The sequence below is a fragment of the Chelonia mydas genome, chromosome 1 (assembly GCF_015237465.2).
Source record: "Chelonia mydas isolate rCheMyd1 chromosome 1, rCheMyd1.pri.v2, whole genome shotgun sequence".
NCBI classification, from domain to species: domain Eukaryota; kingdom Metazoa; phylum Chordata; order Testudines; family Cheloniidae; genus Chelonia; species Chelonia mydas.
Genome location: NC_057849.1, coordinates 270672085 through 270696078, shown reverse-complemented (window position 1 = coordinate 270696078; position 23994 = coordinate 270672085). Strand labels below are relative to the sequence as shown.

Genomic DNA, 23994 nt, shown 5'->3' with positions numbered 1-23994 from the left:
GTCCAGATCTTCTTGTTTGATATTCCAGTCCTCCTCTGTATTGGCAATGCCTCCCAACTTTGTGTCATCCACAGATTTTATTAGCATACTCCCACTTTTCGTGCCAAAGTCATTAACAAAAATGTTAAGTAAGACTGGGCCCAAGACAGATCCCTGAGGAACTTCACTAGTAACCTCCCTCCACTCTGACAGTTCACCTTTCAGTATAAACTGTTATAGTCACCCTCGCCCCTTTATCCAATTCCTTATCTACCTTTCAATTCTCATATTAATCCCCACCTTCTCCAATTTAACTAATAATTTCCCATGTGGAACTGTATTAAGTGCCTTACTGAAATCCAGGTAAATTAGATCTACTGTATTCCTTTTGTCTAAAAAATCAGTTATCTCCTCAAAGAAAAAGATCCAGTTGGTCTGATACACTCTACCTTTTGTAAAAATCATGTTGTATTTTATCCCTATTCCCGTTTATCTCTATGTCCTTAACTACTTTCTCTTTCAAAATTTGTACTAAGACCTTGCACGCAATTGAGGTCAAACTAACAGGCCTGTAGTTTCCCAGATCACTTTTCCCCCCTTTCCTAAAAATAGGTCCTATATTAGCAATCCTAAAGTCAGAGAGTACAACATCGAAGTTTACAAATTCATTAAAAAATCCTTGCTATTGGGCTTGCAATTTCATGTGCCAGTTCCTTTAATATTCTTGATGGAAATTATCCAGGCCCTCTGATTTAGTCCCATTAATCAGTTTCTGTTTGACCTCCCCCTCTGAGATAGTAATTTCCATTAACTACTCTGCCACTATTGCTAAGCTCCTCGGTACCCTTATTAAAAACTGAGGTTAAGTATTTATTTAGGTGTTGGACCATTCCTAGATTGATCTCCACACCATCTTTACTGCTTAGCTGTCCCAATTCTTCTTCCCTTGTTTTCTTTTTATTTATATGTATGAGGAACTTTTTATTGGCTGGCTGTGATAAGAAAAGAACTGAAGTAGTTAGCTCTGCATAGCCCTTTTATAACCTCAGATCAAAATATTCAGAACTGTGAAAAGGTGTTTGAGGAATCTCAGTGGGTGCTGCTTTCCAGCAGATTTCTGAAGCTCAACAGTGCCAGTGGGTTCATTTCATAATAAGAAATATGCAGAGGCCAACTCCAGAACCAAATTAGTTTTAATAAATCAAATTAGTTTGTGATGTTTGTGACCTGAGATGATTCTGCTTTCTCTCTGTGATTTCAAATCACTCTAGAAACATTGAGCACTATTCCACTTCTTATAGATGTGGAAACTGAGGTACAGACCAGTTACTTCCATAAGGTCATACAGCAAGTCTGTGGGAGAGCTAGGAATAGAACACAGAAGTCTTGACTCCACGCAGTCCTCCATATTAAAAATGGTATTGTTAACAATAAAAATAAATACATAAAATAAATAATAAAATGTTCTGGTACTTGGATAGGCCTTGTTGAGAACAGTTTAGGAAATTGGCACTCCACAAAGAAGTACCAGACAGCACATGCTAGTCCCTGAGAAATTCTTACATGAAATAGGATAGGACCCTCACAATACATTAAGTTGGAACCAGCAACATTTTCCAGATATTTAGTTTATGTTCTTTCTGAGAAGACAGCCGTCACTGCTGTCAGTCCAGTCCTGTCCATTTGCCCAATGTCTCATTTCTATCTTTTCCCATAACCAGGGTTTCACTGAGTTTCATCCGCCCTTTCATGCCTGGAAAGTCACCAAGTAAAGATGTGTTTACATTACTGCATGGAGAGGATAATGAAAGCTACGGACAACACAGATGTAGAAAATGCAGCTGAGCTACTGCAACAGAGGCAGCTTACAACATTGAGGTTGCTTCTGAGCTGAACCAAGGCCGAGGGAGACTGAAGGTCTCCGACTGCAACACAAAAGCGGAAGGCTAGCGCCCGCCCCGCACAACAGGGGACTGTGGGGCTGTGACATCCACATAGCTACCCTCCAACCACCCCTAGGGCAGGTGATTGTGGGGCTGTAACACCCACACAGCTACCACCCCCCATCATTCCCAGGGCAGGGGGTGTGGGGCTGTAACGCCCAGAGGGCCACCCGAGACAATGACCCGTCCCTGTGCAGCGGGGAGGCTGTAACTCTCGCAGAGAAAACACCCGCCGGGCCCCGGGGGGCGGGACACTCACACACGCAGAGCGCCGCTGCAGGCCGCGAGGCCCTTTGCCGGCTGCCGCCCCTCGGACTCCATTTCCCAGCGCGCGCGCGCGCCCTGCGGTCCCGGCCCTGCTGGCGGGAGGCGGCTCCGGCTCCGTTCTCGGTCCGGTTGCGCGTGAGGGGAGCCGGGGCCATGAGCCGCCTGGGCTCGGTGCAGCGGAAGGTGCCCTGCCTGTTTGTGACGCAGGTGAAAGAGGAGCCGTCGGCCAAGCGGGAGCGCCAGGTACCGGGGCAGCGCCTGGGCCCGGCCCAGCGATGCCGGAGGGAGCGCACGGCGTCCTGGGGCAGGGGCCGCGGGGGCAGAGGGGACCTGCCGCCCATGAGGGGCGAGCTCAGGGGTCGTGCTGGAGCCACTGGCCATGGGGGAGGAAAGGAAGCTGCTCGGGCGTGGTGGGTACCCGGGTGATGTTGGGACTGGCTGGGGGGGCACAGGGTGTTGGGGGGGAGGAGGGGGCATGGTGGGTATCCGGGTGATGTTGGGACTGCCTGGGGGGGCTCAGGGTGTTGGGGAGGAGGAGGGGGCATGGTGGGTATCCGGGTGATGTTGGGACTGTCTGGGGGGACTCAGGGTGCTGGGGAAGAGGAGGGGGCATATTGGGTATCCGGGTGATGTTGGGATTGGCTGGGGGGGCTCAGGGTGCTGGGGAAGAGGAGGGGGCATGGTGGGTATCCGTGTGATGTTGGGATTGGCTGGGGGGGCTCAGGGTGTTGGGGAGGAGGAGGGGGCATGGTGGGTATCCGGGTGATGTTGGGACTGGCTGGGGGGCTCAGGGTGCTGGGGAAGAGGAGGGGGCATGGTGGGTATCCGTGTGATGTTGGGATTGGCTGGGGGGGCTCAGGGTGCTGGGGAAGAGGAGGGGACATGGTGGGTATCCGGGTGATGTTGGGACTGGCTGGGGGGCTCAGGGTGCTGGGGAAGAGGAGGGGGCATGGTGGGTATCTGGGTGATGTTGGGACTGGCTGGGGGGCTCAGTGTGCTGGGGGGGGAAGAGAGGGTATGGTGGGTATCCGGGTGATGTTGGGATTGGCTGGGGGGACTCAGGGTGCTGGGGAAGAGGAGGGGGCATGGTGGGTATCCGGGTGATGTTGGGACTGCCTGGGGGGGCTCAGGGTGCTGGGGAAGAGGAGGGGGCATGGTGGGTATCCGGGTGATGTTGGGACTGGCTGGGGGGACTCAGGGTGCTAAGGAAGAGGAGAGGGCATGGTGGATACCCGGGTGATGTTGGGACTGGCTGTGGGGCTCAGGGTGTTGGGGGGGAGGAGGAGGGGGCATGGTGGGTACCCGGGTGATGGTGGGAGTGGCTGGAGGGGGGCTCAGGGTGCTGGGGAGGAGGGGATGCAGCGGGCTGGTTGGGGACAAGGGCATTTGAGACTTGCAGCCACATCCAGTTCTAACAGTGCCTGGTGCATCTTTGAGATTCTTGGTGGCTCCATGCATGTTTTCATTATGTAAGGCAGCAATAGGGAACTGCCCACATACCAGGTTGCGGGTAAGCCAGGTGGAATAGTACTGATGAATAAAACCTTATCAGAATGATGATTCCTTTTTCAGAAGTAGTTGGGGTAATTTGCTCTTCTTTATCCCCGTTCAGCCCACTTTTCGGCGTCTTTCTGGGGAGGTCTTTCCTTGAGGCTTTGGTTGGTTGATATACCCCAGTGACTTCAGGGGTGGCTTGCTGGCATCACTCTTCCTTAACTCTGATGGAAATAATTGGTCACATAACACTTGTGATGGGTTCTCTTAGTCTCCTGTTAAAAGGATTTAGGAGTTTATAACGCAGCAAGCAAGTATTGTGAAATCCCTGCTCTTGCAGGATTCAGTCCTTCCTCTGTTTCAAGGAGTTATCTCCTGCAGACCCGAAAGATGGTGATGATATGGGTATTTGGTGTTTCACATTTTGTTTGTTTGAAGTTCTTGGGGCTAACCTTGTTTTGACTGTGGTTATGTTAGTGTGCTTTCTTCCTTAAATTAGTGTTTCTTACTGTTATAAGAAGCAGACAGAAGGTTAGGGTAAAGTAAGAACTTGTTACATGCATAGCTATAAAAAATTGTCAAGTATTATGTGGAAATACAAAAGATTAAGTATATGTGTACTGAAACAGAAAGGACAGAATCAAGTTCACACTTTTTTCTGTCTTGCACCTTCTGTATTCATCTACACCAGTGTTTTGTGGGTGTACTAATCTGAGCAGGTAGCATTTCACACCCATAATGCACAGGTGTAGATTGCTGTAGAAGGTGCAAAACAGGGAGATAATCAGGCTCTTTCTTCTTATGTATTTCAATAACAGTAGTACTTAGAGGCTTCAACCAACATTGGGGCACCATCATGCTAGGTGCTTTACCACACAGTGAAAGAGACAGCTCCTACGCCAAAGAGCTGACAGTCTAAAGAAGAGTAGGGGAAAGGATATTATTCTACAGGAGAATATTTTAAAAGTAATCTTTACCAGAAATGATTTTTCTTCATCTAAACCTATTTTGAGAAGTCTTACCAACACCATCTCTCAGAAAACAAGATCAAATTCACGATGTCCACTGGGTGTCTGTTCAGACTCCTTGGAACACTCACCTCTTTTTTCTTTAAGGAAGAAAGGTTTAGATGAAGACTACAATCTTTATTATGTTGTTCAAAATGTGTTTGCTTTAACCAGCTTCCATCACTCTGGTATGTTTATTATTATCACCATCATTTAGTACTAGTAGGGCTTCCATCCCTAAACTGAAGCTTAGGAACAGTTAGTCCCTCAAATGATGCATGGAACTTTTGTTGCCATAGTAATGTCATAAAGGCATCTATTGAAATTCTGTAGCACTAGGCTGGAACTCTTCTGCATTACACACACTACTTCAAAGTGTGGGAGCAGGTTGTTCCTAAAGATAAACCTGGAATGGAAAGGAGGGAAGCAGCCTCATTAAATTATTCTTTATAAGACAACAGGTGTGAAAGTTTTATTCCTTTGCCTTGATGCATTTTCAGATTTGTAATATATTGTGAAATAGTTGCATTCTTAGGTAATATTAGAAACTAGGAATAAAAAAAATGATTCTGGGTTTGTGGATGTCAATTATAATATATTAGAGTCCATATAGGAAGTTATGGAGTGAGGTTTAAATAATTGTTGTCTTTTCAGTCATTTAAAGTTTTGGCAACTGAAACCATAAATCGAAAGGCGTTAGATGCAGATATATACAATGCAATTCCAACTGAGAAGGTGGATGGAACCTGCTGTTACGTAACAACCTATAAAGGTAATATGGAAGATTTGTATGCAGACTTCTCATGTTGATTTGTACCCATAAGTTGTACATAATTTTCATTTATTGCATTCCTGTATCTGGGAAATTCAGATTCATTAAAAAAAATATGGCTTTACTATAAAATATGCATTAACTGATAATGTAAGTTTACTGTAATTTTATAGAAGATACACCTATCTGTAAAATTGTTCTGGATTTTCGTATAGTTTGTGAAACTAAAGTCCAGGTGAAAATGATCCAGTTTAAATTAACCTGGTAGCCAAAGAAAACTATTCTACCTGGCTAGTCAGGTTGGCATTTTTTCATTAGAATTTTTTTTTTCTCAGAAAGTCAGATAAACGGTATTTTATTTGCAGAGGTGTGAGGAAAAAGTGTGGTTCAATGAATACCTGATGAACCCTTGAAAATTCCTCCTGTTCTCGCTTCCTACTGAAAGTATATTTTGAATATGCATATATCTGTTTTGTGGTTTTTTAAATATATATTTCAAGCAGTTTGTGCATCATATTAAGTAAGCAAGGTACTGTTCATAGTGCTCGTAGGTTTTCTGACAAGTGAGCAAATTAACCTCAATTTAAATGTCCTCTTTTTATATGACTCTTTTTTTTTTTTTTTTTTGAAGGCAGGAGGGAATAGAATATTTACTACTGGATATTTTAATTCTCATGTTAAACTGTCCATTTCAATGGGAGAAATCCTGTCCTGCATGCTATTATCTAAACAAGCTGTTGTTTTCCTAATTCTGAAACCTGTAGGGCAGCCGTATCTTTGGGCCAGGTTGGATAGAAAACCCAACAAACTGTCTGAGAAAAGGTTTAAAAGATTCCTGTATTCAATGGAAGACTCAAAAGGTCAGTGAGGGTTTTTTCCTCTTTTTTTTTCTCTTGGTAATTGAAGCATTTCTTTAAGAGAGAAAGACCTTTGGTTAAACAAAACTAGTATTATGTTGAAATATTAGTGATCCGGCTCAAAACTTCTGTCTTTCATTTCAAATGCTATTATGACTTTACTTATCTCCGTGTACTATCGTTATAATTTTGGCTAATTGGTCACTTGTTCCTCACTCTGGGCTAGTATTAAATACTAAAACTTTTTCCGAGTGTATGTCTCCTTCATTGCTCCATGGTATTTCTTTTGCTAGAATTGAAATTCATGGCTAGAACAGAAAATTTCTTATCAAAAATTTCCTTTCTGCTAGCTGCATCTCCCACAATTCTGGATGTCTAGAATCATAGAAGATTAGGATTGGAAGAGACCTCAGAGGTCATCTTGTCCAGCTCCCTGCTTAAAGCAGAACCAGCACCAACTAAATCAAGCCCATCCACCTTTGTCAAGCCAGGCCTTAAAAACCTCTAAGGATGGAGATTCCACCACCTCCTAGGTAACCCATTCCGGTGCTTCACCACCCTCCTAGTGAAATACTGTTTCCTAATATCCAACCTAGACCTCCCCCACTGCAGCTTGAGACCATTGCTCCTTGTTCCATCATCTGCCAGCACTGAGAAAAGAACAGCCAATCTCCATCCTCTTTGGAACCCCCCTGCAAGTAGTTGAAGGCTGCTTTCAAATCCCCCCTCACTCTTCTGCAGACTAAACAAGCCCAGTTCCCTCAGCCTCTCCTCGTAAGTCATGTGCCCCAGCCCCCTAATAATTTTTGTTGCTCTCCGATAGACTCTCTCCAGTTTGTGCACATCCTTTCTGTATGGGGAGCCCAAAGCTGGACGCAGTACTCCAGATGTGGCCTCACCAGTGCTGAATAGGGGGAATAATCACTTCCCTTGATCTGCTAGCAATGCTCCTACTAATGCAGCCCAATATGCTAGTAGCCTTCTTGACAACAAGGGCACACTGCTGATTCATATCCAGCTTCTCATCCACTGTAATCCCCAGGTCCTTTTCTGCAGAACTGCTGCTTAGCCAGTCGGTCCCCACCCTGCAGCGGTGCGTGGGATTCTTCCGTCCTAAGTGCAGGACTCTGCACTTGTCCTTGTTGACCCTCATCAGATTTCTTTTGGCCCAATCCTCCAATTTGTCTAGGTCGCTCTGGACCCTATCCCTACCATCCAGCATATCTACCTCTCTCCCCAGCTTAGTGTCATCTGTGAACTTGCTGAGGGTGCAATCCATCCCATCATCCAGATCATTAATAAAATGTTGAACAAAACCGGTCCCAGGATCGACCCCTGGAGCACTCTGCTTGATACTGGCTGCCAACTAGACACAGAGCCGTTGATCTCTACCCGTTGAGCCCGACAAGATGGCCATCTTTCTGTCCACCTTATAGTCCATCCATCCATCCAATCCATACTTCTTTAATTTGCTGGCAAGAATACTGTGGGAGACTGTATCAAAAGCTTTGCTAAAGTCAAAATATATCATGTCCACTGCTTTCCCCATATCCACAGAGCCAGTTACCTCATCATAGAAGGCAATCAGTTTGGTCAGGCATGACTTGCCCTTGGTGAATCCATGTTGACTGTTCCTGATTACCTTCCTCTCCTCCAAGTGCTTCAAAATGGTTTCCTTGAGGACCTGCTCCATGATTTTTCCAGGGACTGAGGTGAGGCTGACCGGTCTGTAGTTCCCTGGATTCTCTTTCTTCCCTTTTTTTGAAGATGGGGCTGCTGTCCTCCCTGGGTTCTCCTCCTTCCCTTATTGAAAGATGGGGCTGCTGTCCTCTCTTTGAAGCTCTCAGAGGCAGATCAGAGTTTTAGTTTTGCCGTCTGGCCACAGCCCTTCTGCTCCTGCTTGCTGCCAGATGAGTTATTCCCAAGATGAAAAATTTGCATAACATCATTATTAAAAAACATTCAGGGAATAATGGAATAGCTATGTACATTAGACCAAGGAATATGGTTATATGGTAAGGATTCCCCTTAATATCTGACCTTTGACTCATGAAAGGGTGACTAGAATTTTGGGAGATGCTGCTAGTAAAAAAGAAATTATCAGTCAGAAGTTTTCCATTCTGCAGCCTAGCATCTCTCACAGTGCTGGACATCTGGAAAGTAGAAAGCAGTGAACATATGAAGGGAGGTTATGAAACAAAAGTTTGGTAGGAAAGAAGTACCCCACTTTTTGTGAGTCTGTATTTATTTCTGGGCCACCGGTTGCATCTTCTTCCTGCCAAAGGAGGCCTCTGCAGAAAATAGAAGGTCCATGTTGTAATGCTAAATGAAGGGGTTGGCTGTAGACCAAGTGGCTGCTTTGCAGATTTCAGCAGTGGATGCAGTTGCTTGTTCCACCCAGGAGGTTGCTAATGATCTCATGAAGTGCGCCTTGATCCCTTCTGGGACAGGAGCCTCTGATGATTTGTAGGCTTCCACAGTACATAGTCTAATCCATCTAGTGTTGGAGGACTTGGAGAGCTCTGAGTACTTGACATTTTGGGTAGAAAGACATGAATAAGGAGCCTGATATTTTTGTGGATTCTGTATGTTTGAGAGAGATTTTCAGTGCTCTTTTGACATGTAAGATGTCGTGCCTTTTTTAGTTGGCTGCTGTTGTTTTGGACAGAGTGAAGGGTGCGCATCCTCTTGTGTAGGCCTGAGACCTCATCAGTCTCACTCTCCCCCACCCCTCCTCCACCAATATTAAACCAGCTTTAGGTGAAACTCAGGGAGTTCACCACTAAAATTGAAAGAAAGAATGTTCTGCTGCTGATAAAGCACCCACACCTCAGGAATGTTCCTAACAAGTGTTGTAGCCACCACCCTTGTAAGGTAGAGACCCCCAGGGGCTGGAAAATATGGGAGGATACAGGAAGAGATTCAACAAATGATAAGATAAGCTCTAACCAGCGTTTTTATGCTGACCATCTTCATAAACGGAGAAGGTCACAACTAAGTTACAATTTGTGCATGAAAGATAAAATGTAAAAAAACTTGGGCAGAAAGGAGGACACATAGGTGCCAGTATGTAATTGGTAAATTTTTTTGTTATTTAGGGATGTGGGATGTGATAGGTTTAGTGCATTTGAAGGAGGTAGCTAGCTGTACCTATATAATATAAATGAAAAACAGTGCTCTTTGGGAACCATTTCTGGACTGCAGTTCAACATCAAGCTGCTGGAACTCTGACCTCTCTGCACAACAGTGACGTGCAGAGGCATCACCAGAAACCCCCAGATGAGTGGATCCTGACTGGCGATCGGGTGAACTTTGTCTATATTGGGAGTGATGAGCATAAGAAGTTTGCTTGCTATATGTATTCTGTATGTGTTGCTAATAAATAGATCAGGGGTCAGCAACCTATGGCACGCGAGCTGATTTTCAGTGGCATTCTGCTGCCGGCCTGGGGTTCCATCCGCTGGCCCGCTGCTGGCCCGGGGTTCCATCCGCCGGCCCCGCTCAGCCCGCCGCCGGTCCGGGATACCGGCCGCCGGTCCGGGATACCGGCCGCCGGTCCGGGATACCGGCCGCCGGTCCGGGATACCGGCCGCCGGTCCGGGATACCGGCCGCCGGTCCGGGATACCGGCCGCCGGCCCTGTCAGCCCGCTGCCGGCCTGGATGAATGGAACCTTTCTCTTCCCAAAGAAGATAATCTATTTGTAGACATTGGAAAACTCAGCAAGGAAAAGCAAGGGCAATGATCATACTAAACTGATAAGATCTGCATTTTAATTTAATTTTAAAATGAAGGTTCTTAAACATTTTAAAAACCTTATTTACATACAACAATAGGTTAGTTATATAATATAGACTTATAGAGAGAGACCTTCTAAAAACGTTAAAATGTATTACTGGCACACGAAACCTTAAATTACAGTGAATAAATGAAGACTTGGCACACCACTTCTGAAAGGTTGCCAACCCCTGAAATAGATGTTTACAGCACAGCTGTGTAAGGCTCTTTCACTGGGAAAAGATCTTGCAGATCCGTAGAGCCTTGATACCCATGGGAAAGGGCAGGTGCTCAAATTGGCCAGGTTTCTCCCTGAGCCCCATGGGAAAGTGTAGGTGCCTTACACCCTGATCCTTTGGTAGGGAAAGGGTTGGGGTGCCTAAATTGACAGGGTCACATCTTGAGCCCTCGGAAGGATCTAGGCGGGGTGCCCTATATTGTGCGAGTAACACTTGGGAAGTGTGGGAGGAAGAGCTTACCTTCAAAGAAAGGATTCTGGTGTCCTGAGCATCGCCTTGTCCTCATGGAACACGCAGTAAGGCTCCTGTATAGATAAGGGTGCCAGCACAGGCACTCCCCTGGCAGATGTAACTGCTATTAAGAAATAAGTCTTATGGATAAATAAAAGGCTAACGCTGAAATCAGAGGCTTGTCAGGGCGCACAGAAATAGCAGAAAGTCTCATTTTGGGAAGAGTGGCCTGGCTAATCAGACTGCTTGAAGGACTCTGGTCACCCGTGGATTGACTGCAGGGAGTCTGAGGATCCTGTGAATAACATGCAACTAAGAGCAGAGAAAGTCCAGAATGACTGGAATTCCTGGATTTCTGAGATTTGCATTGTGTTCCTGGCATGAATTGTTGAATCCTGACCAGACAGAGGAGTACGCTTTAGTATTGTGACTCTGCTAGAGGAAAGCAGTCAATGAGTGTGGAGGACAGACAGAAGCACTAGAATGTCTCATTCTCAATAACCAGGCTGTTAGCTGAAGCTGCTTGAGTACTTCAGTCTAGAGGTCCTGCGCAATTTGGGTCTTCAAGTGAGCTCCATGGGCTTCTAGGCTGGAGTCAGTTGTAAGGACTAAAGGATCTGTAAGGCAGATGAGCATATCATTGGGGTTATTGCCATGGGCTGACCACCGCTATAAGGAGTTGAATACATATGTTGGAATCTGTGCTTGATCTTTCATGTGTTCTGGGGAGTGGTCCCACGCATTTAGTACAAAGGCTGAAGACTTCTGATGCATGATTGTGCCTATGGAGTGTTCCTCATACACAGCACAAGGAGTCCTAGCAATTCGAGGCATAGAGCTATGTCTGCAGCACTGGAGTAAGAAAATAAATTCCTGGGTGGAACCAGAGCGCTTTTCTTGGTGTTTATGATGAAGCCATGCACCTGGAAGAGATCTGAAGAGGGTCTGAAACATAGCCCTTGTGTGCTGCTGACTGCGCTGGAACTCTGATCAGGATGTTGTCCAGGAAAGGATACAGGTGAGTTCACTGTGACCTCACTGGCTGTGGCTATTATCATCAACATCATCTTTGTAAAAACCCTGGGGCTTGATGACCAGCTGAATAGGAGAGTTTGGTACTGATAATCTTTCCTGCCATAGGCAACCCTTAGAAGTCTGCAGTGACACTGTCTGATGGGGATATGAAAATACGTATCTGCTAGATCTACTGAAGTAAAGAAGTCCCCAAGGACAGCGATGACATTGGTGGGCAGGGTCTCCTTCTGAAACTTCATTTTCTTCATCCACTTTTTGAGCCTTTTGATGTCAAGAACGGCTTAAATACCCCCTGTGCACTTCTGTACAGTGAAGAAGACAGTAAAATCTGGAGAAACTTTATTCTGAGGGAACACACTCTATCACGTCCATATCCAGAAGATAAGATATTTCATTCTGGATCAGACTTTCTGGTCATTAGAGCTGGGTTGAATGGATGAAGAATGGATGGAGTGGAGCCCACAGCTTGTGGGAGTATCCCTAGCTTATTATTTCCCTCATCTACTTGTCTGTGGTTGATGAAAACCGTTTCTTTACAAAATGAGAAATCCTCTCCCCTTGCTTCAGCTCTGGGTAAAGGCATGTGAGATCTTTGTCATAAAGATCTGGCTGAGATTAAAAAAAACTGTTTTTGACCACAAGATTTAGTGAAGTTTAATTTCTGTCGTCTCTGTGAGGGACTGTGTGAATGAGGAATGCATGCATCAGGAAAAGAAAGGTGTGAAGGTCATTGTTATAGCCAGATGGTGAAGGAAGGTGGAGTGAAAAGACTTAAGGACACCAGAAAATCATCAGTGCGCATCTATAATGAAGGAAGGGCAGATTGACGACCCTGAGGGGAAGGCTGGCACCCCTAAAGACAATTGATTAAATCAAAACCAGGACAGGATGACCCTCTCAAAGGTGTTTTGAAATGTTAACACCAATCAAGGAGTAACCGGTCAGAAACTGACACAGCAAAATCCATAGACTTCAACAGAGAAAAAAGACTATAAGAACAGGGTGCTTGGCCATGAGACTTTGGGTTCATCTTGCCACACTCCAGGAGCATCGGATCGTGACCGACAGAGCCCTGCTCCCCTCTGCGACCAATCTGGCTGGCCACTAGATTGATCCAGACTCTGGACTGGTAACTGTAAACATTAACTGGTAAGACTGTGTGCATGGTGTGTATGTGAGAGATTGAAAAGCATATGCTAACTGTTGTATTTACAATAAATGCAAATACAACAGTTAGCATATGCTTTTCAGTCTCACACACCATGCACACAGTCTTACCAGTTGATGTTTATCGTTACTGAGACTAAATCTTGTGGTCAAAAACAGTTTACATTGTGCTCAGGCCTTCAACATTCCTTTAATCAAATTAACATAGACACAATACAAAATTCTGTCTCTTATTAACTAAACTTTATAACAGGTCCTAATTGTAATGCATATGGGAAAACAGAATCTCATAGTCCCAGAGGGTCGGTCCTTTCTGCTATTCAAATGGGGAGGGCTAGCAGGATGAAATCAAGACATACATTAATTCTCATAGTACAAATATAAAATCCTGCTCCTACACTCCCCGGTCCCCAATTCCACTGTTTCCTTTGGGGAATCTGTTGACTCTCTGTGAGGAAGAGGAGAGAAAGTTGCACCTCTTTCTGAATGCCAGTCTCTGTTCTTTTCTGTGGGCACTTAGTGGGGAAGGGAGAGAATATTTGGATTTAGCCACATTGTCAGCAACCACTGTATCCAGCTTTTCTCAAAAAAGGAGGGAGCCTGTAAACTTGGCTTCAGCATAGGACATACTTACTGTTGGAGCCATAGGTGGCACCTGGCTACTAAGCTGGAAGTCACAGCTTGGGCTTGAGGACCTCATTGCGTCCACTGAAGCATCAGTTACAAACACTGTTTCTAGGAAGAGTTCTTTAAAGTGGAGTAAAAGTCAGGGTTATCTCTGTCCTTAAAGGCCTTGAGATCTTACAACCAGGAAAAAGATGCTCTTGCAAAGCAGGTGGCCGCCAGGGGCACTTGAAGAGTGGTGGAGGAAGCTTCAAAGTCCATTTTAAGGGTGGCCTTCATTTTTCTATCCGTGGGTTCCTTAGGCTTGAACTCCACTTCTGAGGAAATAATCATATCCTTGGTGAGGGACGCTACACTGGCATCAACTTCTGGTGTATCAGTAATAGAGCCCTTGGGTTCTTGAATGTTGTAGAGTCTGAGGTCGATGTTGTGAATATGCTTACCTTTATCAGGCTTGTTCTGTTCATCCCTAATCATTTCCTCGAAGGGAGGAGCGAAAGGGTATTGCAGCCATATATGAGGATTTTGCGGGGAGAAATTTACTCTGAAGCTTACTCACAGGAGCATGCTTAGGTTTCAGAGTCAGAAAGCTCATCTTCCTCAGTGGGGGAGGAAGAGGAATCAGAGGACTCCTAACTTCTGGATTTTTTTTATTGCTTTTTCTTTCCCTTTTTTGCTTTTTTAGATTTTTTTTTTTTTTTTTTAAAGCCTTTTGAATGCGCTCTGGGAGTGCAGAAACTCTGCTGTGGCTTTGGTGAGGTCTTTTGCGGCTTGCCTTCCTTAAGACCTGAAGACCCTCTCGAAAGATCTGTCTCACAATCCTTCCCACTTAGTCCCATTGTTCCTCGGAGGAGGAACTCATTGTCAGCGGCTATGTCTACACTGCAGTTAGACATCCGTGGCTGGCCCCTGGGACTTAACCCATGAGTCGAGTGGTCAGGGTCCACCTTGCTTTTGGACCCTCTCGCTGTTCTGCACTGAGGTTCCTTGCCTATTTTTTTCCTCGCTGGAGTCATGGTTGCCTTGGTCGGTAGGGACCCCACCTCCCTATCCAGCTTGTAGCACCAGGACCTAACAGAGTTAGAGACGGAAGGCTGAGTGCAAGCGGGGCACAAGTCACTGCCTGTTTCTCAGGAGGCTGCCTCAGGTATAGAGCACTAGTTAGAGGAACAAGCAGGGAGACAATGCAGTGGTGGTTCAGGGAGGGTTTTACTCCCAAAGGGTTAACTGACTCAGGGAGGGGGAGGAATTCTGAGCAAAGAAGTTAAAATAGAGGTAGAAAGGGCAGGAGCAAAAGAACCTGCTACTGTCTGCTGCTCCAGTGGCAGAGAATCTGGCAGCAAGCAGGAACAGAGGTGTTCTGGCCAGACTGTTCAGCGCTAAAAGGCTGCTCTGCCTCCGTCCAGGATTGTGGGAATGGAATGGAAATTCTTTGCCTAAATATCTTAGTAGACCAAATTAGTTAAAAAAACAAAAATTGAACAAAAAACAACAACAAAAGATTAGACCTCATGCTGGTACTCTTCCTATGTCAGATTATTTGAATGTTTACTTTGAAAGAAGGTCAGATAATAGAATTAGCTAAAATTTTGTCACAAAATAAATATTTAACATTTTTATTTTTAGAATTTATTTGGAATATTGAAGAAGACTTCAGACCTGTCCCAGAATGCTGGATTCCAGCAAAGGAAATCCGGCAATCGAGTGGAAACCCTTTGCCCGATGAAAACGGACACATTCCAGGTATATACCATACAGTCTGTCTTAAAGAAAAGGGGATTTTTCTCTACTTCATTAGGCCCAGAGTTAAATACCCACATAACAGGACACAGTGGCACCAGACCCTGCCGGAACAACAGATGCAAAACCTGAAGATGCATCTCCACTGCTACAATGATCAACACCACCCACACCACACCTTTCAAGATTCATTGATCCTACACATGCCTATCCCAAGATATGGTGTACCTCATCCAGAGCACTAACTGCTTGAATAACAACTGTGTGGGTGAAACCAATCACTGCGTGCTCTAATGATCTCACATCTGTGGATTAACCCTTTTCACAAAGTGATCACTCTAAATCTGACCTTATCCGTCCCTCATCCTCAAAGGAAACCTGCACAACACTTTCAAAAGACAAGTCTGGGAGCTTAAATTCATTACTCTGCTAGACACTAAAAATGTGGACTGAACAGAGATGCTGGATTTATGGCTTATTAGAACACTAACCCCCTCTCTTTGTCCTATGACCGCAGAGGTGTTAACGGGCCACCCTGCCTTGAATGATCCCTTACAATTTGTGCAAACTGCTTATGCTAAACAATCTGTTCCACCTTGAATTTTGCTGTGACACTGGGAGTACCTTTCCCAGACCTGAAAAAAGCTCTGTGTGGCTCAAAAGCTTGTCTCTCTCACCAACAGAAGTTGGTCCAATAAAAGATATTACCTCACCGACCTTGCCTCTCTAATATCCTGGGACCGATATGGCTACAACTACACTGCATAGCACCATATTCAGAAAGTTCCTTTCTAACATGTCATTTACTCACTGTTCAGTCGTGCTTTGTTCTGCTGTCATAGAAACATTTTTTTCCTGTGGCGTTTGGCCACACTGATTTGCAAAGCTTTGAGCCAAAAGACACAGTTGTTCCTGTTAAATTCCTTTGACACATTTCTTTGAGGTACAATGTAACTTTGTCCTTGGGATAAGTTTATTTTCCTTGTAAAAATATAATTAGGTATGTAGCTCTTCATATTAGTAGAATGCTATAGTTTATAGCTACTTTCTAATGCATGTACAGCTTTTAATGTGCCTTGGCAAGAAGTAAAATGGAATGTTTTCTCATAGGTTGGGTGCCAGTGGAGAAAAATAGCAAACAATATCGCTGGCACTCATCTGTTGTTAATTATGAGGCAGAAATAGCCCTTATATTGAAGCGCCATGCTGATGATCCTGGACGTTTGGAAATCAGTTCCGTGCCATTATCAGACCTTTTGGAACAAACCCTAGAGCTTATTGGAACTAATATTAATGCAAATCCATATGGTAAGCATAGCATGTATTGTTGTTTAACACTCATTAATACCTTAAATATTTTTAATGCGTTTCGAGTGTGAAAGGTATGGCATTTCTTACTTGCAAAATAAGAGATTGGAATTACTTCACTAAGCTCCATGAATTAAAAGCAACTTGTACGTTGCCAAAATGGCTTATTAACATATTGTAACCCAGTGGTTCTCAAACTTTTGTACTGGTGACCCCTTTCACACAGCAAGCTTCTGAGTGCGACCCCCTCCCCTCCCCATAAATTAGAAACACTTTTAAAAAATATTTAATCCTATTATAAATGCTGGAGGTGAAGCAGTGTTTGGGGTGGAGGCTGACAGCTCGTGACCCCTCTATGTAATAACCTCGTGATCCCCTGAGGGGTCATGATCCCCAGTTTGAGAACCCCGGTATAACTCTCTTTAAAAAAGAAAATGAGGGGATAGCTACAGTAGTGCCCAAAGGGTGGAGTTTAGAGATATTTTTAGATACTTCAGTGATTGGCAGTTTCCACATAATGCATACAGTCTTTTTAACTATCTCCTTCTCCCCTCCCAACCTGCTGCATGTAATTCCAAAGGGTTGCCACTAAGGGTATGTCTTCACTACCCACCGGATCGGTGGGCTGCGATCGATCCAGTGGGGATCGATTTATCGTGTCTAGTCTAGATGTGATAAATCGACCCCTGAGTGCTGTCTTGTACTCTAGCACTGCGAGAGGCGCAGGCAGAGTCAACAGGGGAGTGCCAGCAGTCGACTCACTGCGGTGAAGACACCACAGTCAGTTGATTTAAGTATGTCGACTTCAGCTATGTTGTTCATGTAGCTGAAGTTGCGTAACTTAGATCGATCCCCCCGCCTAGTGTAGATCAGGGCTAAGATACTTTTCTCCTCCTCCATGCAAGACTATAGCTATGTCTTCACTGCAAACAATAGCTGCGTTTTTACAAGTTGGCTAAGTTGAGACAGTACTGTAGTTTGTTACCTCTGCGTAGCTAAATCTCTGTGCCTTCCACATGGGTTGACCTTAATTAGTTATATTCAGGTAAAAACTACCTGGGCTATGTGTTCACTATGATTTTACATCAAGATAGCTATCATAATGCAAAAACACTTTTTTTTTTTTTTTTTTTAGTGAAGACATAACCTTGAACTAGCAGGGACAATGTTTGCTCCACTTTCCAAAGCCAGTCAGTGATGTGCTGCTAACTTTTAATAAGAGGCATCCACAAAAAAAATTTCCCTTTGGGTTGAGGCAAACTGCTGCTGCAGTGAAGTTGGATGAATGACTGGGGCATATGTATTTTTTTTCCATTTAAACGGACCTCTTTTCTCAGAACCAAAGAGTGGTGCAACACCACTTGGGAAACAAACATTAAATTGCACTTCATTGGAAATACTTTGTTTTAAAAAATACACTGGTATATACATAGAACAAAATAGATTGCCTCCGATTTATAATTATGTGCTGAAGGGCTTTGGGGGGAGAGGTTGGTGCTCTTCTTTGAAGACTTTTTTTTTTAAACACCTGCTATTTGGTGCAATTTTTTATGTTCCAAAAGCAAAACTTTATTCTTCAGTAGCATTTTTATGAGCTCCTAACATTACTTATGTATGCCAAGGAGGACTTCATATTATAAAATATCTTGGAAATATTTTTGATCTCAGCTACAACAGGATTATGACATTCTTTTAATAAAATCAATATTTTAAAACATCACTGTGTGATAGTTTACTGACAGGCAAAAAGACCAGGCCCATGCACAGTGGAACTTATTTCCTTTTGATCCTTCAAATCATTCTTGAATCTTTTATAACGCAGTTTAAAAATGAGCAGGTTAAATAGGCTTTGGAGTCTTACATGTGCTTACTTGTAACAGTTTATTCCCAGCATAACAGCTTTTGTCTTCGCATGGCAGGAAGAGTATGCTATAGTTCTACTACACCATCCCTATTATCACTTCAGTAACGACACATGAAGTTTGTTATATTTCTGGGGGAATTCAGTACCAAAGAATTAAACATTCTGCGCACAATATTTTGAAGTTCTGCAAAATTCTGCATATTTTATTTGTCAAAATAACAATATAATCCCGCTAGTCTCAATTATTTTGGTAATTTATTTCAAAATACCTGCCAGTAATTATGTCTGTAACCATACAGACAACAAAAAAGATTCAGCAAATGTTTTTTTGACAGATTCCTGGCTAAGCATATTAATACAGAACTTTGAATAATAATTCATTTAAACTACAATACAGAGACATATTTCCCATACTCCTCAGAAGCAGTGGAAAGGCTTGCGGGACTCAGGGGTAACGGAGCAGCTGAGGGAGAGAGGAGGAGTCTTTCCTGGGTGTCTGGCTGGTGAGTCTTGCCCACATGCTCAGGGTTTAGCTGATCGCCATATTTGGGGTTGGGAAGGAATTCTCCTCCAGGGCAGATTGGCAGAGGCCCTGTGGGGTTTTCGCCTTCCTCTGCAGCATGGGGCACGGGTCACTTGCTGGGGGATTCTCTGCACCTTGAAGTCTTTAAACCACCATTTGAGGACTTCAGCAGCTCAGACATAGGTTAGGGGTTTGTTAGAAGAGTGGGTGGGTGAGATTCTGTGGCCTGCATTGTGCAGGAGGTCAGAGTAGACTATCATAATAGTCCCTTCTGACCTTAAAGTCTATGATTCAAGTGAACCTGGAGAGTCGTTGGGTGCGGGTGGGAGAAATATGGAACAGGGTTGTCTTTCTGAGAGGGGAGGAATGTTGGGGAGCCTCCCCCATGCAGACCCTGGCTAACCCTAACCTCTCCCATTCAGTCAGGCACATATGCCCATCCCAGTGTTCCCTGCACCTCTCCCATTCAGCCAGGCATATCTGCACATGTCCCCATGTGGCCCTGTAGCCCCCCCTCCTCCTACTGAGCCCCTGGCTCAATGCTATCACCCCTCTAGTTCCTGTGACATCCCCCCCCCAGCAGCCCTGTGTGCCCCACTCTATCCATCCCCCACCATATTCTGTGGCCCTGCAGGCAGGATGCTGTGAGGAAGGCAGCCTCTGACCCCTCCCTGCTCCAGCTTGTGAGCTAGCTGCCCTCTCTTCTGGTACCATAGCATTCCCTGGTGGATGAAAGGTGTAATTGAAACATTCTGCAGGAGATGTGCATATTCTGTCAGGACGGGTAGGAGCGGGGAATCTGTGGGGGACATGAATTCTGCATGTGCGCAGTGGTGCAGAATTCTCCCAAGAGTATTGTGTCAAGGAGTCTTAACTTGTGGCTCTTTGGAGCATATTGAAGCAGAAATCTCTTAGCTTGCAAGAGACACTTCGTATGTTCTAATTAAATTTAGTCTTCATTTGGTAACTGTAGATCTTAAATGTATAAAGCTTATTGTTTGCCTATCTCACCACAATAGTATATTAATGGTAAATCATAGTTTAAGAACTAGATGTGAAATTGAGAGAGTTTTTTTCTGTGGTAAGCATGTCAAGGTGGTGTTCCTTTGGATTCTAATAAGGTGTTTGTAGTAGTGCTGTCATGGGACCTATTTGGAGTCATATCAAAAATCAAAGATATCTGTTTACACACAAGTTTTCTTAAAAAACAAAAAACCTTTGTTTTTTAGATGCACCTTGCCATGCAAACTGGAGAGGTGATTATTTAATTTCCTAGAAGCTGTACTTTTTAAACTGAGATATGGCCTATATATACTACTATACTTCTGTTGGCTTACATTTGTAATGTCATAATATTGCATGGGGCAAGAAGTTACAGTGGAATCAGAAGATTGTGAAGACTTGTTATGTCTCCCTAATATGAAAATAAAAATTAATATCCCACTTCACCCAGGACAGGAAATCTACTTCCCTTGCTGAAAAGAAGGGATGAAATCCTGTCTCTGTAGAAGTCCAGTGGAAAAATTTCCATTTATTTCAGCTGAGTCTGGATTTCACCCAACGTGTTTTATAGGCCAGCCCTGTGTATGTGACAGAAATCTTCTGTGACAGCATTCTTAATGTGGCTGTAATAAGTAATAAAAATAAGGGAAATTTTGACTTGAGTGACTACATGATTTAACGGTTAATTTTTTTTATATATATATAAAGGATTAGGAAGTAAGAAGCACCCTCTCCATCTTCTTGTACCACATGGAGCATTTGAAATAAAGAATCCACCTATGCTGAAGCACAGTGATATATTATCTTGGTTTGAAAGCTGCACAGAGGGTAAAATTGAAGGAATTGTATGGCATTGTAATGATGGACATTTAATCAAGGTAACTATTTAGAATGTCATGAGTGAATCTGTACTCCCCAAAACATAAAACAAAAAAACTCCACACTTGTGCAGAAGAAACACTTCAAGGACAAAACTACTAGTGTAAAAAGCACAATGGATTAAAACACAATATGCACTGCTGCCTCTAATTGGGTGAGAATCAGTTTAGCTACTTTGTGAGATCATGTTTCAAATTAGCACTTGACAGCTTTGATCAGCTCCTCACAAGCCCAGTTTGTGATAATTTTCAACATAAACTGTGAGTTAGGCACTAGTCACCTATCTTTGTTCCCAGTACAGCTTCTTACCCAGTTTCTTTCAAGGGGCAGGAGGGCTCCAGCACTCCACATACCACTTCTCGTTGTAGCCAGAACACATAGCTCTCTTGCCCAGCAGCTGTACCTTTTTGTAACTGCTGTGTGATGTAGTTTTTCAAACTATATTGGACTCCTTACAATACTTACGGTATTTATTAACTGTTATAAAGACAAATTAACCTCAAAACTGCTATAGTCATTTATGCTGATGAAGGTAAATCCACCTGCCATTATCCTATACATTGCTTTCCATTGTATTTTCAATACAGGTTCCACCCCCCTTCAGTGTCTCTAAGGTGGATGCCAATAAGAGCACACAAATGTCTTAGCATAATAGCAAATATTCAGTAATAGTGTATAAAACTCCTGCCTCCACCCTAAATAAATTATGCCAGTAGTTTGAACAGTTAATTGAAAACAGACAAAATAATGGATGACCACGGTATTATCTTGTCCTGTGGAGGTAGCACCTAACAATTAAGGCTTGCTTTTTTTTAAAAAAAAATTCTCTCTCAAAAAACAACCCCAACAACCCTAAATTAATTTGCTTTTTATTTGTGTGTGGCCCATAATTGATTTTTTTCTGTGGGTCAGTGGCTTGAAGCCATGCACACCTGTATTGGAATGGACATATGCAAGTACTCAAAGAAGAACAGTTCCTTATAAAACAAGGGATCACTTTATAATAATCAAAATGAGCTGGCATTGTTTCTGTAAGAATGGTCTTCAAACTGTGGTTTGTGGAGGACTACGTTGCGATGTAGTCTGCTTCTTTTCACATTCACCTGCTAAATCACATTAAAATGACTGCTAAAAAAATACAACACTGTCCTTGTTTTCATCACAGCAGTTGCAATTGTTGCTACCTATTTTTTTTGAGATCCCCCTCCCCCTACTTTTCTTCACTTGGTCTGAATTCCTGCTGCTATCTAAAACAAGTTGTTTTACTTCAGCTGTAGGAAAGTTAGTAGTTTGAAGTGGTATATGGCAAACTTCCAGAAGCAATTTGACATAAGTTTCACACACCATGTACAAGAACTATGAGCTGTGTAAGTGATATGCCAAAACCGTGACATCAGTGACCAAAGCAGCTAGCTGTTGAGATACCAGTGATGGATATTTGTCATAAGTGGTCGAATGTATGAGGATGTTTATACTGATCTCCTGTTTCTCTCTTCTTAGCTCCATCGACATCATCTTGGTATGTGCTGGCCAATTCCAGAGACATATCTGAATTCTCAACCAGTTGTCATTGCTGTTAATGGGACCAAATATGACTGTGACTTTGAACCAAAATGTTTGTTTAACCATTTTTCAAAGCTGGATGGGCAAAGGTTCAGTAGACTCAAAGATATAAAGTTTGATGTTTAAAGAGAAAAAAGAATCTTGTCACATATGTACAATTGTACCTTCTTCTGCTTTGCCTACAATATAAGTGGATATTTTTGCAAATAATTGTGGCATAGGTAGCTCTGTAGCTACAATGCACATGATTGGGATAAATATTATCAATAATATGAAGCAAAAGAGCAGTAAAGGCAAATCCAAAATGGATCTCCCTCTCTTAGATTTCAACACATTTGCTGTTTTGGTTTTGAAGGACCCTTAAATGTTGAAGATGTTAGGGCTAAGAGGAGGACAGTGTTTAATGGTAGCTGCTTCCAGGGGCTTGTATAGCGAAGCAGATAGTGATGGTTTTAAAAACAAACAGAAAAGTCAGCTAACTTTTAGAGTTTCTGAATTTTTACAGCCTGCAGTTTATTCTGAAGTCAGACTGCAACTCAAACATTCTCAGGTTTAGGCTCCAGACTTAGGGCCCAATGCTTTCTATTATATCAGTGAAGTAACACAGATTTAAATCAGTAACTGAGACCATAATCAGGCCCTACGTTTTAAAAAAATGTTTAAAATTGTGACAATTTTTTTTATTTAAACATTCCACACTATTTGTATTCCCCCCCGCCATGCTGCAGTAGTGTACTAGGGCTTGAAAACCAAGTAGTGAAATTGTTTACATTATCCAGTCTCTTGGGACACACTGTTCTTTTTGTTAATAAATTAGCATAAATAGTAGAATGTAAACTCGTTTTAATTATTTTAAAAAAATAGTCCATAACCGTTTAGAAAATAACTTTATCAAGAGCAGCATGTAAAGTAATGTTTCAAAAACTTAACTTAGAAAAATAGACAATACAAATTGTGTATTCTCAGAATTTGGTTCTATTTACATCTGTGCTCTGCATGTACCAAACATCCACCAACACTAGATCTATACAAATATTGACAGTTTTCAAATAAATTAAATTAGCTTTACATCTAAGTACAAAAAAAGTTCTTTGCCTTGCTGAAGTATTACAACTCTTTCTGTTATGCAGCAGGTCTGGTTTAGAAGTCAAGGGCTTCCTCACCCCAGGATTGCTGAAATCCTTTGATCTCCCCTACTGTCATTTCTGAACTAAAGCATAAAATATGCAAAACAAGTGGGGAGGTGGTAAGACAAGTTTTCACATTGATTGCTAGATCTATTGGATCTGAAGCACGAATGACAAGATTTTAGTAACTTTTTTGAAAAGTCTGCTGCTTCTCTCTCTCTCTGGTGTCAAACTATTGTAACGTCAATGAAGCTGGTCCTAATTCACAATGGTGAGAAATTAGAATCAGGCTTGCATATAAGTGGTATTACATATAACAGCCTACTGACTCAATTTATGTGTTAGTTCTTAAAATACTTAACATGGATTTAATCAATAGACACATTGGCTGGAATATCCACTTTAACACCAAACTGTTCAGAAAGCTTCTTTAATTTCTCCTCCAAGATAATATTTTTTTTCACTTCTTCATTGTAGTTGTATTTCAGATCCTCAATTTCTTCAAAAAAGGAAGGGTCAAAGTTATCCAGTTCTCTTTTCAGTTGTTTGATTTCTCCCTAATAAAAGAATTGAATATTACCAACTTACTACAATTCA

General features: G+C 43.1%; 3 protein-coding genes across 20 annotated transcripts in view; 1 reads left to right on the top strand and 2 right to left on the bottom strand.

The window, feature by feature from the left end:
• C1H12orf50 (chromosome 1 C12orf50 homolog) overlaps positions 1 to 2305 on the bottom strand; it is a 30410-nt gene extending 28105 nt beyond the window's left edge. For 2 of the 3 annotated variants that reach the window (XM_037885555.2, XM_043546542.1), the window contains exon 1: positions 2182 to 2305. The gene's annotated coding sequence lies outside the window, so the exon portion shown is untranslated. Of the gene's footprint in view, positions 1 to 2177 lie in introns of all 3 variants that reach the window. The other variant, XM_043546545.1, reaches the window with a different exon arrangement.
• C1H12orf29 (chromosome 1 C12orf29 homolog) lies at positions 2297 to 23984 on the top strand. Of its 5 annotated transcripts, XM_043546570.1 has the most exons (8): positions 2297 to 2432; positions 4799 to 4878; positions 5345 to 5462; positions 6094 to 6322; positions 15018 to 15134; positions 16242 to 16439; positions 20537 to 20706; positions 22208 to 23984. In XM_043546570.1, exons 4-8 carry the CDS (start codon positions 6157 to 6159, stop codon positions 22394 to 22396), a joined length of 840 nt encoding a protein of 279 aa, XP_043402505.1. In that variant the 5' UTR covers positions 2297 to 2432; positions 4799 to 4878; positions 5345 to 5462; positions 6094 to 6156; the 3' UTR covers positions 22397 to 23984. The 5 variants fall into 5 exon arrangements, with proteins under 5 accessions (XP_043402505.1, XP_037741505.1, XP_043402495.1 ...); XM_037885577.2 differs by lacking the exon at positions 4799 to 4878 and having other exon boundaries at positions 2300 to 2432; positions 6227 to 6322; XM_043546560.1 differs by lacking the exons at positions 2297 to 2432; positions 4799 to 4878 and adding an exon at positions 2465 to 2599 and having other exon boundaries at positions 6227 to 6322.
• Positions 23141 to 23994, bottom strand: part of LOC102937637 (centrosomal protein of 290 kDa) — a 115147-nt gene continuing 114293 nt past the window's right edge. For 11 of the 12 annotated variants that reach the window (XM_043546457.1, XM_043546463.1, XM_043546495.1 and 8 more), the window contains one exon: positions 23141 to 23954. In XM_043546457.1, coding sequence (XP_043402392.1) covers positions 23766 to 23954 — 189 coding nt within the window. In that variant the 3' untranslated portion in view covers positions 23141 to 23765. The remainder of the gene's footprint in view (positions 23955 to 23994) is intronic. The other variant, XR_006290857.1, reaches the window with a different exon arrangement.

Bases quoted from the DNA above. Each gene is read 5' to 3' on its own strand.
- C1H12orf29 (XM_043546560.1), top strand. From the start codon at position 2,465: ATGCCGGAGGGAGCGCACGGCGTCCTGGGGCAGGGGCCGCGGGGGCAG. The intron at 15,135-16,241 runs GTATATACCATA...GTTTTCTCATAG, and splicing joins TGAAAACGGACACATTCCAG to GTTGGGTGCCAGTGGAGAAA. The intron at 20,707-22,207 runs GTAACTATTTAG...CTCTCTTCTTAG, and splicing joins ATGATGGACATTTAATCAAG to CTCCATCGACATCATCTTGG.